This window comes from Dendronephthya gigantea, unplaced genomic scaffold, assembly GCF_004324835.1.
Source record: "Dendronephthya gigantea isolate DGI-Jeju-01 unplaced genomic scaffold, DenGig_1.0 000166F, whole genome shotgun sequence".
Taxonomy (NCBI): Eukaryota; Metazoa; Cnidaria; class Anthozoa; order Malacalcyonacea; family Nephtheidae; genus Dendronephthya; species Dendronephthya gigantea.
Window position 1 is genome coordinate 35,468 of NW_021163176.1, and position 15,549 is coordinate 51,016.

General features: G+C 36.9%; 2 protein-coding genes across 2 annotated transcripts; both read right to left on the bottom strand.

Moving 5' to 3' along the window:
* Positions 1-10,265: 10,265 nt before the first annotated feature.
* Positions 10,266-11,830, bottom strand: LOC114537869. Its single transcript, XM_028558978.1, has 3 exons — positions 11,657-11,830; positions 10,996-11,176; positions 10,266-10,890 (listed from the first exon to the last, which is right to left on the bottom strand). Exons 1-3 carry the CDS (start codon positions 11,699-11,701, stop codon positions 10,784-10,786), a joined length of 333 nt encoding a protein of 110 aa, XP_028414779.1. The 5' UTR covers positions 11,702-11,830; the 3' UTR covers positions 10,266-10,783.
* Positions 11,831-12,251: 421 nt separating this feature from the next.
* On the bottom strand, positions 12,252-14,480 carry LOC114537868. The gene is made up of 4 exons (XM_028558977.1): positions 14,305-14,480; positions 12,902-13,288; positions 12,408-12,779; positions 12,252-12,331 (listed from the first exon to the last, which is right to left on the bottom strand). The coding sequence occupies exons 1-4, from the start codon at positions 14,396-14,398 to the stop codon at positions 12,276-12,278; spliced, it is 909 nt and encodes a 302-aa protein (XP_028414778.1). The 5' UTR covers positions 14,399-14,480; the 3' UTR covers positions 12,252-12,275.
* Between the last annotated feature and the right edge of the window lie 1,069 nt (positions 14,481-15,549).

Sequence of the window (15,549 nt, forward strand, 5' to 3'; positions counted from 1 at the left end):
CGTCGACTTTACGAACACCTTCGATAACGTACTGCAAGGAAGCAAGTGAATTGTTGTTACAGAAACAGTGGATTTGGTGTTTCCTGACGGCATAAAGACTTACCTGATATACAGTCTTTTGGTTGTTTACAGCAACCTGAGCTTGGTACCAGTCCCCACAACGGGATCCATTGAAACTCCGTAAGAGGAATTCCAACCTGCCTTCAGACTTCACGTACACCTACAAATTCATAGATGTTGTAAAAATAATTTGATTAAGAAAGGTGTTGTTGCATTGTCTCTAACAATTGACTAAGCAAAATATTGATCAAGCAAACTAGCGTTTTATGCGTTGGTGATAAATTAGATGATAGGTATTATATAATTATTATGATATGTTGGTATTATATGTTGTGAAACATAACTTGAATTGCGTTTCCCTGGTAATTAGTAATTTCAACATTGGCAATCATACGCGGATTATTTAGTTTCTCTACAAACAATCTAATGACTTCGTTGACTTGAAGTTTTTCTGGTCACGCTACTGACTATTCCCAAACATTCCCACACATATACTTTCGCAACCAAAAAGGACACAAAATTTTAGTGTAATTACAAAGATCATTGTTGAAAATTCTGGCCAGTGATTGGCCGACCGACCTCGGATTATTACACGATAATCACCTTAGGCTGAGCGGATTTTTCAAGATGGCGGCGAGTTATTTTTTCAAAGTGACAGACGAAGAGATAAGTAATTCCATCAAAAGTATTTTCTTAAAAGCACAAAAAAGTGACTTCACGGTTTTTACTCAGCGATATAGCCTCCCCATCGGCAAATAATCGTTAAATAGATCCGTTAAAACAGAATAGAAACTAGGGAGTACGAAATGCACATTTAAAAAAAATAAACACCTGCAACTTTCCTGTGTATTGGCCGTACATGCGATAAAAGAATTGAAGACACGATTTGGCTTTAGTGATCATTGGGGAGATGTATCGTGCTCGGTCGTCGCTTGCTTTTCTTCGCAATGATTTGGTATCTTCCATGTACCGGTACCAGCCAAGCGCGACTAAAATGAAGTGTAAATCTCGCAAGTGTAAATTATACATCCAGTAAACTAAACAGGTTATCCAGCATTGTCCGTGCTATCAATCATCTTAAAGTTGTTTTACATTCCAGTAAATTCACTGAGAATCCTATTTGTGAGTGAAATTGTCACTTTTTATACTCAGATAAAGGATGACCAATCAGAAGCATGCTTTGCCCGTAAACCACGTCGTAATGCTGAATTTCTATATACAAAGAACCGTTAGAATTCCTGCGATAAATAAATAAACTTTTGCATGAGTAAAAAGTATATAGAGCAATTGAATTTGGTTAAGACACTATGCCTTTCGGATAAAATATATAAAGTTGAGATTAGGGTTACTTGCCAGGAACGAACTTCGCGAAATTTTGTAAATAACCGCAAACTGAAGTAAGCACAAGACTGTCGCCATCACTGTGGTCCAGTCCACTCTCTGGAGCAAGACACATTTTCTTCTTGTACTGAAGCGACCCTCTTCTTGTCCAACTCCATGAGTCAGTTTTTGTGCAATTTCTATAAACACCAATCTAAAGAACAAGTGACAACAATCTGTTTTCTTCAGGTGCATAATCATTATGTTGGGGTTACAAAATCCCCCTTGTTTATATAAAACAGGTTCACAAAAAAGATCTGATTTCAACAGAGGGTGCCCATATTTTACAATGATGTTAACTCACCTTCACTCCTTCAACCACCGGTCCTTTTGGCTTCACACACATACCATGTTTGGTGTGTATCAATATCCCGTTTGATGCTAACTGGAACATCAGCCTTTCTTCACCACAGCCACTGTGAATTACAAGTCTTCTTCCATCCTCTGGCTTGGTAAAACCACCATTAAATATATGAATACATTTTCCTCCACGGAATTGAAGTGCACCAGGTCCTTGACTTTTGCTCTTCAGAACGCCTAGGAAAACAGATTTTGTTCTTGATTGAAACTTTGCTGATTGATTGAGTGCGATTATAAACCCGCAAACAAAATGTTTAACTTGTATCGAGATGAATAGAACGAGATGGGTAATATGCTGCATAGATGATATATAGATGGAAAACCGAATGACGCATTTTTCTGTTTCGGACGTAGAATTTTTCATGTCCTGAATCTAATGAAACGACGTCTGAGATGAGCCTTAGTACTGCATTTGATAACATTATTTTGCATTCCGTTTAAAGTTAATCCGAAAGTCACTTGATTATGGTTTAGTAATACTCTGGTAAACAAGAAATAACGCTTACCAAGTCCCTTGGTATGATCTGGAAATGGTCCAGGTTCAGTTAATCTTGGTATTTCGCCTTGATGTCTCAACCATCTCAGATTGACACTGAGGTCTTCTCTCCAAAGACAATTGTTTTTGACTTCGAAGTTGCAAGAGGAATTGCAGTTTGTAAGCACTAAACAAAAAATAGTTCCCAAATTCTAACAACAATCATATTCGAAATGCTTAAGGATGATATTACAAGATTCATTGCAAGTTGCAAGAAAAATTGCACCACTTGCACCGTATAAGCTGTGTAAGTTACAGCTGTACAACTGTAGTTAACTGTATTAGGTATATATAGGTGTACAGACAATCACAGCAACGGCGGCCGACTGGCATACATACCTTGGGATTGGACGAGTAAAGTCGCAATTTCCAGGAGATAGGCAGAAATAAAGGTGAACTGAAACGTCCTCTCTCTAATGTTCTACATCAGTAACGAGAAAATAGGGGTTCAATTGCGTAAAACTAGGCAGAATTCTGCATGCAGCTTGATCTAAGGGGCTGTTTACATGTGCCCAGTTACCCGAGATTCAACGAAGCGTGAGAGGACTTTGAGGTATTGAAATCAGTCTTTATGACAGCAAACAAGCACATGATATTGTTGTGGTGATTATACGACTGCCAGGATCATGTTATCTGCTCGATACAACGTAGTCCAATGAATCAAACAACCAGTCTTAACAACAGTTTTAGGCCTGGTTCTGCTAAGTTACCGACCGTCGGGAATGCCTAAATCTGCACAGAAGGTAAGTGTAACCGCCGGTATATTTCGAAGCCATTAATACCTTGAGAAACCATAAATATGTACCTAATTTCGAATACCTTATAATCAATTTCATTAAAGCACTATGCAAGCATATTCACACGGTAAGTTTATTGTTGTTGGCTGCTTGCTTATACTGAAGGTATACAATCATTAATAAACCTCTCGCTTTCATTGATTTTAAGACAAGAACCACATGTAACTTACCAGCATGATCGATATGTACATGATACTCCAAATCCATCAGCAAATGGTTGAATCAGTTCATACAACAAACACTCGTTCTTTAATGTAAAGAAATATTTACATGGCATGTATTCAGCATGTATGGCTACCTGTGAACACTTTGACACTTTCTTGTCACGTTTGTGTGATTATCGGACGAAAATAACATGAACTCAAAGTTCAATTTCACGTAGAACAGCAACAGCAGTACAGCAACAGATTTCTAAGCTGTTCACAAACAATGGTCTTTCATTAAAAATGCGTCTATTGAAAATTCTAGCCTCTGATTGGTTGAGGAATTTTAACGTGATAGTCAACTGAGCAATTTTTCAAAAATGGTAGCGAGCAATTTGAAAGAACATTTTTAACCGAAAAAAATATACAAGGCTACATTTCATGCGACAAAAGTGAATTAGATCAGACAAAATCGGATCGCATAATCAACAGACGTTAAGGAAAGTAGCTTTTGCATATTATATATGCCAGCAGCAACAAGCAGCATGCAAATGAAATAAAAGTAAAATTATATCGCTTCGCGCGAAAATGACGCGTTTTTTTGCGCGAGTATAACGCCGAAAAATTTTGATTGTTTTTAAATGTTCATTTTTAAATCAACAAATGCATACTAAAATAAGTGGAAAACTATGTTTTTACACGATTTATTCACATAGACTATACGGGACAAGAAATAGCAACGTGTGGAAACCTTTTTCTCGTCAAAAAAATCATAAAATCTACTTTAATAATTTATTTAGTTACATCTCAAAACAAATTTAATTGATACTGTGGAACATGGGCAACCTTAAGTTTTTTTTATTATTTTCCATGAACCTGCATGCGTGATGGAATTTGCTACTTAGATTTAATTACTGTTTACGAGAATTTTGGCAAGAATTTTGATTCCATGACCTTCTCGTGCGGCACTGTGTTCTTATCAGTCTGCTGAATTATTCTCTCGCTTCAATAGTTTCTGGTAATTGCCATAATTTGTTCCGTCTCGTCTTTCGAGCCTGGACCTATCGAGCTCAGCATAGCCAGAGTCTTGGACCGATATCACTTTGGGTTCTTCGTAGGACTTTCTTTGCTTTTCTATCGGTATAACATACGGGTCATCACCCTCCACGACTGGATCCTGTTTTAATATTGTAAAACATTGTATTTTTCAACACGTAAATAATTTCCGTTGCCTAAAGATTGATCCCAGGAGAAAAAACTAAAGTGTTCGTCTTGTGTACACTGGTTTCTTTTATATAGAAGCAATTGGTTTTACGTTTTGTGATCAAAGCGAATATTTGTATTTACAATCCCCACACCACCCCCTCGCAATGTCCGCCCTAGGGATACCCCTACGATAATATTATCCGTGACACTGTTGTTATTTTAACCCCTATGATTTATATGATATGATCACTATTTATATATAATCATTATACAGTATCATGAAGTTTTCAAGGACCTTGCACCGAGTATACGTGTTTGGGAAAACGGCTCTAAGAATGCTTGTTTTAGCGGGTTATTATACTACAGGTAAAGTTTCGATGTAGTGATATCGCATCTAGTTTCAGCAATGAAAATATCCGTGTTACGTACTATTGAGACTTTGGAAAGGTTACAAGTCGATCTGTTTTATAATATCCGGTATGACTACATAGTACTGTGTAAGGGATAAATGTGGCAACAGAAAAAACCTTACCTCAATAACCTCCAATCGTGCTTGCGTCTTTCTGATCGCTTTTACGGAATTCGAACTCGAAAACTCTGCTTCCTTGTTTCGTCTGTATTTCACCAACACACCGATATTTATCACCAAGATAATAAATAGTACACACGAGATCGCTGCAATCGCCACCTCAACACCGTTGATTTTGCTTGAAACATTATCGTCATCGTTTTCTGCATGAGAATAAATGAGCATGCATGCACTTAGAGTGTACTGCCTGGACGCTTTAATCTAAATAAATTTTAATCGCAATAAAATTGCGAGTTCCTTCTCCGCTCGAGTGCTGGAATACATTAGTATAGCTACATACTGTATGCCTTCAAATCTGAGTATATAAAATTGTTTAGTAGCTACATTTCCTTAAGCATGAAGGCGGTGGTACTCAAAGCAACTTTTCTTTCAATGCAATTCTACTCCTAAGGCATGTAAAGTTTTCCATGCAGTACGAACATTTCTTACAATCTTTTAACGTTTTCTTAGCATTTTGAACACTCTTCACAAATAACAGCCCCCAAAATTAGAATTGCATTGCAAGTTGCAAGGAAGTTGCATAGTGTAGATTCAAACATGGTAATCTAAATTAAAACTTTATAGATATATAGAGGTATGAGAAATGCAATCTGAGCTTATGTAATATAGGAACATTATACATTTGCATTGAAACAAACCTGTTCGACAAATGGAAGTATATTTAGCATCCAACACAAAAAGTCTTTTAGGATTCCCTGTATATGTTCCAGAATTTGACAGGATGTATAAACTATTGGTAGATGATAAAATCTCGATATTGCTGCTCCCATTTGAACCACAATATGTGGCAAGAACAGGCGCTTTGTCATTTGAACCATCGTATGTTCTCAGAAATGTGTTATTACAGCTTGATGTCAAAAGTTGCTAAATGCTCAAAAGGACATTACAATTTTTAGCAACAGTAATCGACCAGGAACAAAATTGCGAGTTTAATTCTGAATTATGCGATGTAAATGAACCGTTAGGTTCAACCATTGTACGTCGGCAATCTAAAAAAGAAACGAACTATCAGGTATTGGCTGTCGGTGTGGTCATGATTTAGCAAGATCTACGACCAAACTTGCAAAATCGTGACCACGTAAGATCCAGATCTTGAAAACCTAAAGTTACTTCAAGATGGACTTCTAGACGTTATATGCATGCATATAACTGCAACGGCAAACTTCACTACGTCAAAACAATAATAAATTTCTATGGTAGGAAAAATGGGAAATGGACTTAAGTGTTGTCCGAGATTGGAACGACAACTGATAGTTATACTTTTAAATTAACATCAGCCAGGGAGAGGCGCAGTGGGGAATTTATTATAGCTGTGGCCCAGACTGCCAGTCGATGTCCCACCCTGTTTCCAGGGGCGTAACGACAGGGCGATGATTGGACTGGGGGTGTGTTTATTCATATATTCAATTCTGCGCGACGGATTTCTATTGTAAGCTATTGTAAACACAAAAGAAATCCGTCGGACAGAACTGATTAGAATTTATTAATTGAATCAATTTGAAAGAAAAAAACTGACATACTTTCATAATAACAGTACTGGACACCGAATGTAGTCGAGCTTGTTACTGGAACATGACTCCCCCAATGTCTATCGTTATTGTCGTCATTTTCTGTATCGAACCAAATCTCCTCCAAGTAATTAACCGCCCATTTGACTATCTGACATCGATCATACTTAAAATTGGTTGGCATGAGATAAAATGGTTGACTGACTGGCAGTTCAATCGGGTCATACCAATTACCATTAGTTTGACAACAGTAATGAATTTTGGTATCATGATTATATTCACCATCAGGTAACCATCCTCCTTTCCTGTTGTGATTATTGATATTTTCATCATCCCAAAGCACCCAGCCTGAATTCATATTTTCTGGACATGTTGCGTCTTTACTCTTGTAAATACAATAGGAACCTTTCAAGACAAAAAAGATTGTCACGAACCCAGATTTATATGTCCCAAACATAAGTTTTGCGGTGACTATGACACGTCAATCTTCATGCAACAGCATCTTCACTTTAAACTACTTGAAACGAGAGACAAGAGAAAAGTAAATATATGTTATTTACCAGCTGCGAGATCCGGCCGGGATTGAAAAATATTTTCACGTGGCATCAAAAACGACCCCGGGGCCCGGCCGCAGGCCGAGAGACGTTTTGAGACCGAGGGGAAATATTTTTCTATCCGGAACGACCAAAACGGTAAATAACGTATTTATTTTTTTACAAAATGGCGACGTTAGGTCGTATTATAATTGTGTAGTCAGACTCCGCAATGGCGACAAAAATATAAACAATCAAACAAACCTCGTTCGATTAATTTACTATTATATAAATTTACTTCAATTTATCGTGATAATGATTTGGTCCATATATTTTAAAATAAAAAAGTCAAAAGTTTGCGAATAAAACTTTAGAAAAACAAAGCAAATACGCTTTCGCCCGAGCATAAAATACAGGATTCCGAACCGTAGCGAGATGTCGTAAAACTCCGCCCGCTGCTACAGCCAATCAGATGGCAGGAAAGGCTAGGATTCCGCCCGCTGCAGATTTGTAAAAAAATAATGCCTATTTTTAAATGAAAGTATCATGCAAAGATTTCTAACAAATATTGTAACTGCCCACTGTGTATATTATTTTCTCTGCTGCACATATAATAACATGGATTCCGGACAGTTCAGTTAGGGACTGACTAAGGGGCCTGTATTGTAACAAATTCTGCAACATCAGTCATCAGATCTTTCATACTCTCCGCTTGTCAAAAATAGAATATTTTACCTTGAGGCCAGGATCTTGTTTGCATTCCGTCGTTTTGTTTCATGCAGAAACTCCTCAATATATCTTTTTTCCTTCCTATAACTTGAATGTCCAAATTCGATGAGCCCAATGATGATCCATATTTTCTATCGTCTTCCATATCTTGAAACCTCCATCCTTCACGCCATTCGCTTGACTCACTTTCTGGACAACCTGACTTTGGCTTAGGAAAACCGTATTTTCCACTTGGCCAGTCATCATCTGCAATATAATCGGCGGATATATTAAACATATGTTTTTTACCAGATTGGAGGTCCGTATAGGGAAATATTTCCCAAGGTCAAAAAAACAGTTTAAAGTTTCTTTATCACGAAAAGAAAATCAGTTTTAAAAGCTGACAAGGTCTTTTGGTAAATGTGTATCATCATTATTATTTGGAATATCACAAATCAGATTTTCCATACCACCTCATGCTATAAGATTGTTTTGTATTGAGTAGCATACCTTGGGCTTCGACAAAAGAAATAGCCAAATCAAGTAAACAAGCCAAAAATATCACGCAGCTGATGCAGAATATCTTCCTCTTCATAACCTAATGATAAAGTGGAGAAATAAAACTCACTGACACGTAGTCGTCAGGGTATTGGATGATCCCAACTGCTGATTACATTTGGATCTACAGAAAATAAACAAAATCCAGCACCACAGTTTTAAAGATTTTGGTTTCGAAATGATGTAAATATGACATTTATTTCTTAATTGTTTTCCGCGTAAGTGACTAAGCAAGTACCTTAATGGCAGGAATCACCCCCCCCCCTGCCCGTATTGAAAATTGGGAAGTTGGGGGGGGGGTGATCGCCTCTATTTACGGTACTTGGTGAGTGACGAATCCGCTAACGCAAAAAAAATCAATGGAGTTGTCGTTCTGATAGGTACTCTGAAATCATTTCTCCCTTTGTAAAATCATGACAGTCAATTATGACAGTCAATGATCACTATCCTCTGAAAAACGAAAAATCTCGAGTAATATATTCGAGACAGAATTGAAAACAAATATATTTGAACAAAGAAATCATTTATTTTGTCCGAACAGAATATTGTAGCGCGACCAAATCCGGTCTTTGTTTTGTCATATAGCTTTGCCAATTTGTGTCTCTCGGCAAATATGTGCGCATGCCTGATTCAGGCACGGAGGATGACAGTTCAGAGAACAGGCTAGAGTTAAGACTTTCACATCTACATAGAGCTAACATCTCGCATATCTGGAGAATAATTCTCGTCAGTTAAACCGGACACACTTCAGGCAAGGCATATAGTCCATATATATCAACCGACATGTCAAAAAAACAATCTAACAAGTTTAAGCTAATCACCGATTCGGTTTACACAGGAACTTATTTTATCCGTTACACAAATTAAATGTTATTGGTATCTCAATATTATGAACATAATTGACATTATTGTAGATGTTTATGAATTCGTTCTCTTTACACACCACCAACATTCGTAATTACATCCCATATAATATCACGAAGGAAGTGGAAAATGCCAGTGGTATAAGTGATTATGACCTGGGTTTTGCCTTTCTGCCGGAGTATTCAACTACCAGGAAACTATTGGTCAGTAAATTAACGGTAAATTATTGGAAATATCACATATTCAAAGCACTTACCCTCATGCTACACAGATATAACACCAAATCACAACGGAATACAATGCGTCTGGTTTAACAATACGATGGAGGAATATGCATCAATCATGTATATACCCTCAAAATATTTCTCAAATTAAATTTGTCCAATCGGAAAACAGTATTCGTACCACATGACTGTTTGATTTTTCACATTGTCGTAATCCTGTATTTGATTTCAAAGGTGGGGGTGTGATATCAAAAATATCACGCTGCGATTTTAATTACATCTCACGCGACCTCTCGCGAGGACTACGCACACAGGCGAGATTGCAAAATAAATTTAAAAATGTGGCGAAAGTTATCAACGATTACATCTACAGTTTTACATCCTAGCTCTGCTTGAGAAAGCCCTCGCATATTTTCGACCCTGATTTGAATAAAATATTTTTCCGAATCAATCACAATTGCTTCGGATAATTAAATCACAGATATTGATTAGTGTTTCAATATAATCAGGAAGCAGAGCGGCAGCGTCTTTTAATATCTTTCCAATGTGGTATAACAACTGCAATAGACAAAAGCGATGCTCGAAGTTTCGACGCAAGGACTTTCGCCAGGGGAGTTGATGTGAAAAGAAAACATAGGAAAGCACATGCATGGCTCGTATCAGCGCGAACAAATATAAACCAAATAAAAATAAACCAGACCAATATTCATCCATTTTGAAAGGAGTTGCATGAAGAAATCAATCTTAATCAATTAAACATATCTAGGTTTCTTTCGCTGTTCAAAATAAAATCACCTTAATCTTTATTCAAAAAACATTTGCCAACCAGAACATCTGATTTTAAAGAGCTGTACTTTCTATTCTAATACCCATATACCCAAAAAACTACATAAGTATAATTAAGGAAAATTAAACATAACGACGAGCACCTCGTAGTACATCTGCTTAAGCTTGGTAAAGAAGATTCAAACACGTCTGAGGTAGTGGCAACGGTGTAATGTACAACGAACCCCAGACAAACACTAAACAGTTATAGTCAAGCATGAAGGGAGTTCGTTAACGGACTTGCATGTTTGAGACTGTCAAAACTGTTGTAGCTGGCACTGAAGAGAGGTTTTCAATATGGCTAGCATCAGTATGTAGAATGTTAGTTGTAGATAGTTAAAACAATAAAATCCGACACTAATTAACCACTTTTAACTAAACTCTGAACTAAACTCCGCATGATTTCTACACTAAGGCTCACTCTAACACGAACGTTTCATTAAACCTGGATGCCATCCACGTTCGTCTTGAGATGTGTTAACGAGAAATTACATCATTCATGTGGATGGTCTTTAGTGGAATTTAGTGGAGTCATAGCAATCGCTGGTAAAGAATTGTTTTCCATATTTTCGTATTCCGGATACTGATCTTCATCCATACCTAAAGATAGAAAGCAGTCCCTGGTAGTGACTTTGACGTCTACAATAGTTTTCCTTTTTTTTGGGATAGATCCGCATTATTTCCAAAGAAACGTACTGACTTTACCTTCGCTGTTACTTTGAGGATCCCCTAGTTTATTCTCATGAAAATCAGCATCCCCAGGATTTTGTGAAGGTGTCTTAGGCTCACCGTAGACCTCTACGGTTTCTGTTTGTGACGTGGGGGGTATGACGTATTCCTCCTCTTCTATTTCCGAGAAAACTTCAAAATCCGGATAACGCGGTTCCTAGAAATTGGAAAAAAACAGAAAATTCATTTTCATGGCGAACTAGAAAGCTAATGATAAAGAAAACGTCAAAGGTGTTATAAATATATCACTCGGAATTTCGTTTTGAACTTCCCAACATAATTATATAAACTTCCTGTCGTAGTACACTAATAGACTGTCGATTATTCACTTTTCACCATATTCTGTCCCTGGAAACAAGGTTTGATATGGCCTGCATTCACGTTCAAAGTGCATACTCGTATTTCAAGTATATACCATATCGGTTATATAGTGCTCACCGACAAACTAATTTGAGCAAAAAAATAAATATACCCGAAGGTACATAAAGGCGATGATATGAGCATGCTTCTGCTGCAGGCTTGATTGCAAAATCTTTAATCTTTAATCCTTAAATTCTATTTTCATTGGAAAAAGTCACTGGAGCAGCCCTAGGTAGATTTCTAGACCTATGAATGGCAAAACTATAGTAAGAATTACCTGGTATAGAGGCGATTGCTCTGGTGGCAGCTCAACTTCTTCCATTGGAATATTGACAGGACTCGGTGATTTTTGAGGTGGTGCTTCTGGTGTCCTCTTCCGATGATTGTATTTTACGCATAAAAAAACGACGTTTAGTAAAATGCTCAGTAATAGACATCCACCAAGTGCAAAGGCTAGCACTGTTTGTCGTTGCGTTAAAAAGAATATAGAAAAAATGCCATTATAAACCTTTACTCTTGTATAATCATAGAATGGCTAGCACAAATTCTTTCTTTTGGACCACTTTGAACATTGGTTAGATGGAACATGAAATAGCTTTAGATATTTAGCACTATAATAAAAAGCTACCTTTTCTAGATGTTGTGATCGCTCAATTTTTCAAATGATTTATAACTCTTCTACGAAGTTTTCTCTGTCCTTTATTTATTTGACCTCACATTCTCACAATAATTTCTCATTTTAAATCAAAAGTTTGTATTCAGCCGTTTGGAGTCGAAATAAATTATTGCAGCTCATAAATTATTTGGATAGAATAATATCTAGAATGGATTTTAGAATTGGTGGGTTCCAAAGCATTCTACGAGAACATTTAAATACGTTTGTAAAGAAAAAAATCTCACTTGCCTTCAAGATTAGTAAAAGTTTGTGAACTTTTATCTTTGGTAGATTTTTCTAAAGAAAATCAATTCATTTTTTAATTGGTAAAATATTGAACCTTATTGCTTGAAATCCTTTCCAGTTTACTAACCTGTCCGGTTTTCGGAAGAGTAGCTGGCTTTAAAAGTTACTGTAGCGATGTTCTTAGCATCTCTTTCAGGGTTTCCAGAATTTGATACGATATACAAACTATTTGTATGTGATAAAACCTTGACTTCTTTGCTTGCATTTGACCCGCAGTATGTGCCATACAACGGAGCTGACTCGTTCGCACCATCGTATATTCTTAGAAATGTATCATTACAGCTAAGTACAACCAAACTTTTGAATTCCAAAGAAATTACGTATTGATCAGCAACCGTAATTAACCAGGAGCAATATTGCGAGTGTCGCTCCATTTCACTGCCTGATGCTTTATGTGAGTAAAAGGAATCCCTGGAAGCGGTCATTCGATGACGGCAATCTGTAATAAAGACGGACTATCATGACCACGATACATGTACGAAATTTCAGTCATTTACTAGTTTCGATTATTCCACTGGGCGTGGTAGTTATAAGAATCAAAAGAAAGAACAACAGAGTTACCTTTGTAGTAACAATAGTACACGGTATTATTTTCAATGAACACGTGGTCGCCACCCTGACTATCGCTATTATTGTCATTCTCTGTATCAAAAACAAGATACTCCAAGTAACTAAACGCCCACTTGACCATCTGACATTTAGGAAGCTCGGTGGAGTTGGTTGTTAATAAATAAAACGGTTCTTCGACTGGTAGTTCGATCGAATCATAGTAATTTCCATCATTCTGACAACAGTAAAAAATCTTGGTATTATTGACATATGAGCCATCCGGCGAAACTCTTCCAACTTTAGTTTGGGGACTTTCATTTTCATCATCCCAGAACACCCATCCTGGCGTCATGCCCGGGGGACAAGATTGGTTGTTACTCTTGTAAACGCAATATTCACCTGTGAAAAAAGCATTTTCAGTGGCAAATTTTTTACACGAGAGCTAATTTCAGTTTTGTGGGAACTCCTTCACGGGATTTCTACTCGATTAAGAGCTTGACTTTATCTTAAATTTTTTCATTGGTTAAGAAAGAACTTTCTCATTGATCAGTAATAACATGTACCACACACTCATACCGTGAAGGAGTCCCACTAAAAAAAAATTAAATATAGCTCTCGTGTAAAAAATTTTTCGGTGCATGGATACAGGCGATAGTTTAGCTCTATCGTGACATAGAAATTTTTTGACATAGAAATTTATGTAAAATATATAGAAATTTTGCTATCACTTTGTCGATTTAAGGTGGCATTGAAAATCAAGCTATTGTTTGACTGAAAATACTGCCATGGAAAAGTTAAGAAGAATGAGATCTTCCACTCCATGAGTGTGAGACCAGGGAGTGTTGTAAATCATAACCAATAGGCTGAAAGGAGATACATGTGTTGTTAGACCTATATATCCGTTTATATAATGTAGAGGTTTAAGGGTCATAAAATTTCGAGTGGAATTATACACACTTCAAATTCAAGCCAGGTAGAGTTGATGGAAAAATTAGTCAACTATAGTTCCTCCGGCAGAAATCGAACCTACGCTTTTGCGAATCCGGTGCAATGTTCTTGTCACTGAGCATTGCACCGACATACGCAAAAGTGATTCCTGCCTGAGTACCTATAGTTGACTAATTTTTCCATCAACTGTTCCTGGCTTGAATTTGAAGTGTGTATAATTCCACTCGAAATTAAGATCCTTAAACCTCTAGAATTTACCTGCATCGAGTGAAGTGCCAAAAATCATAATTTTTTATATAACATAGGTGCATTCTGTAATCGAGTGAATGTGAAATTGTCCCCTGGGGGTTAAACTGATATCACCTTATACACCTATTATGTCACAACCTACACATACGAGTCTTTGGGTTTAAGAAATGAAAATATGTCAAGAAAGTGCATATGCTGTATAATAAAAATCATCCTACCTTTAGGCCATGGCCTTGAATGAGCGGTAGTGCTATTTTTCATGCAGAAAAACCTGAGAATATTATTTCCATAGTCAAAGAAAGCAAATTCCATATGTGATCCGTTGGACTTTCTTGAAGTGGAATTCGAATAGGTAGGATTGTCTTCCAAATCTTGATATATCCAGCCTTGCTGCCATACTTCCGACTCACAATTTGGACACTCCGTTATAGGCTTAGGAAGACCATATGCACCCGTTGGCCAACTAACATTATCAGCAACTACAAGTATATGTTCTTTTGTGATATAAGAGATTTTTGCGTATTAATAAATTATAGCATTAATTCATTCTGTCAAATTGCCCTTCACTCAGTGCAATTCCCCTTATTCTGAACCAACACCACGCAAAATTTGGTACTAACAACTAACACGCTATTTCGAAGTAGGATGATCAGTCTCAGGGGCATATCCTAACCATGCAAGATCGAAGATATACCATATATACATGTATACTCAAACCCACCAAGGTGGAATATACAGTATTCCGGTTTATTATATGTGTATATAGACGTTTATGCACAGCAAAATGATGAAATAAAAATCCTATTTGACCGTGTAAATTAATTTTATGCAATTTCATTGGACGTACGATGTTTTTCATGGGTGGAAAAAATGCCATACACGGCTTTTGATTGGACGTACGATATTCTTCACAGTGAAAGATTGTCGTATGCAATTTTGGCGGCAATTAATTTGTTTACATTTTCTTTCAAGATGGCGTCGAAATATAGAAGATTCAAAACATAAATCTCATATTCAAGATATTTTAACATTCAGCACATTATCAAATCTTTCAGAAAGAATATCTAACTTCTATTGAACAAAATCGCAAAGAAACTGAACGGTAATAAATATGTTTTGATGCGTAAATTTCGATTTTTGTTGCTCGCTGTGTTTTTGACTTTGTGGTATATTCGACCTTTCCCATGTCGAATAATTTATAACGATACCATATTCCGGTATATTTGGTCTACACTATTCATCCTGCCAGTTTGTTTTATACCTTTCCATAGATTAGTCAACGTTAACCTGACCGCGACTATACTATACATTGGTATCTTTAATAAGGAATTTAGGAGGTAAGCGTCTAGGTCTCAGTTTATTACCAAGCTTAAGCTTTGTATTTCATTTTTGGTGCTTGTGAAATCAATCGCATCAGATCTACCCCTAGCCCTGATCAGTCTGCCATATGACAGACATCGAGT

Coding starts and splice junctions, on each gene's coding strand:
- LOC114537869 (XM_028558978.1), bottom strand. CDS start 11,701: ATGGAAGAAGTTGAGCTGCCACCAGAGCAATCGCCTCTATACCAG. Junction 11,177..11,656: donor AGCAATCGCCTCTATACCAG/GTAATTCTTACT, acceptor TCCAATTTCTAG/GAACCGCGTTATCCGGATTT. Junction 10,891..10,995: donor TCCTCAAAGTAACAGCGAAG/GTAAAGTCAGTA, acceptor TTCTATCTTTAG/GTATGGATGAAGATCAGTAT.
- LOC114537868 (XM_028558977.1), bottom strand. CDS start 14,398: ATGGAATTTGCTTTCTTTGACTATGGAAATAATATTCTCAGGTTTTTC. Junction 13,289..14,304: donor TTCAAGGCCATGGCCTAAAG/GTAGGATGATTT, acceptor CTTTTTTCACAG/GTGAATATTGCGTTTACAAG. Junction 12,780..12,901: donor GTACTATTGTTACTACAAAG/GTAACTCTGTTG, acceptor TCTTTATTACAG/ATTGCCGTCATCGAATGACC.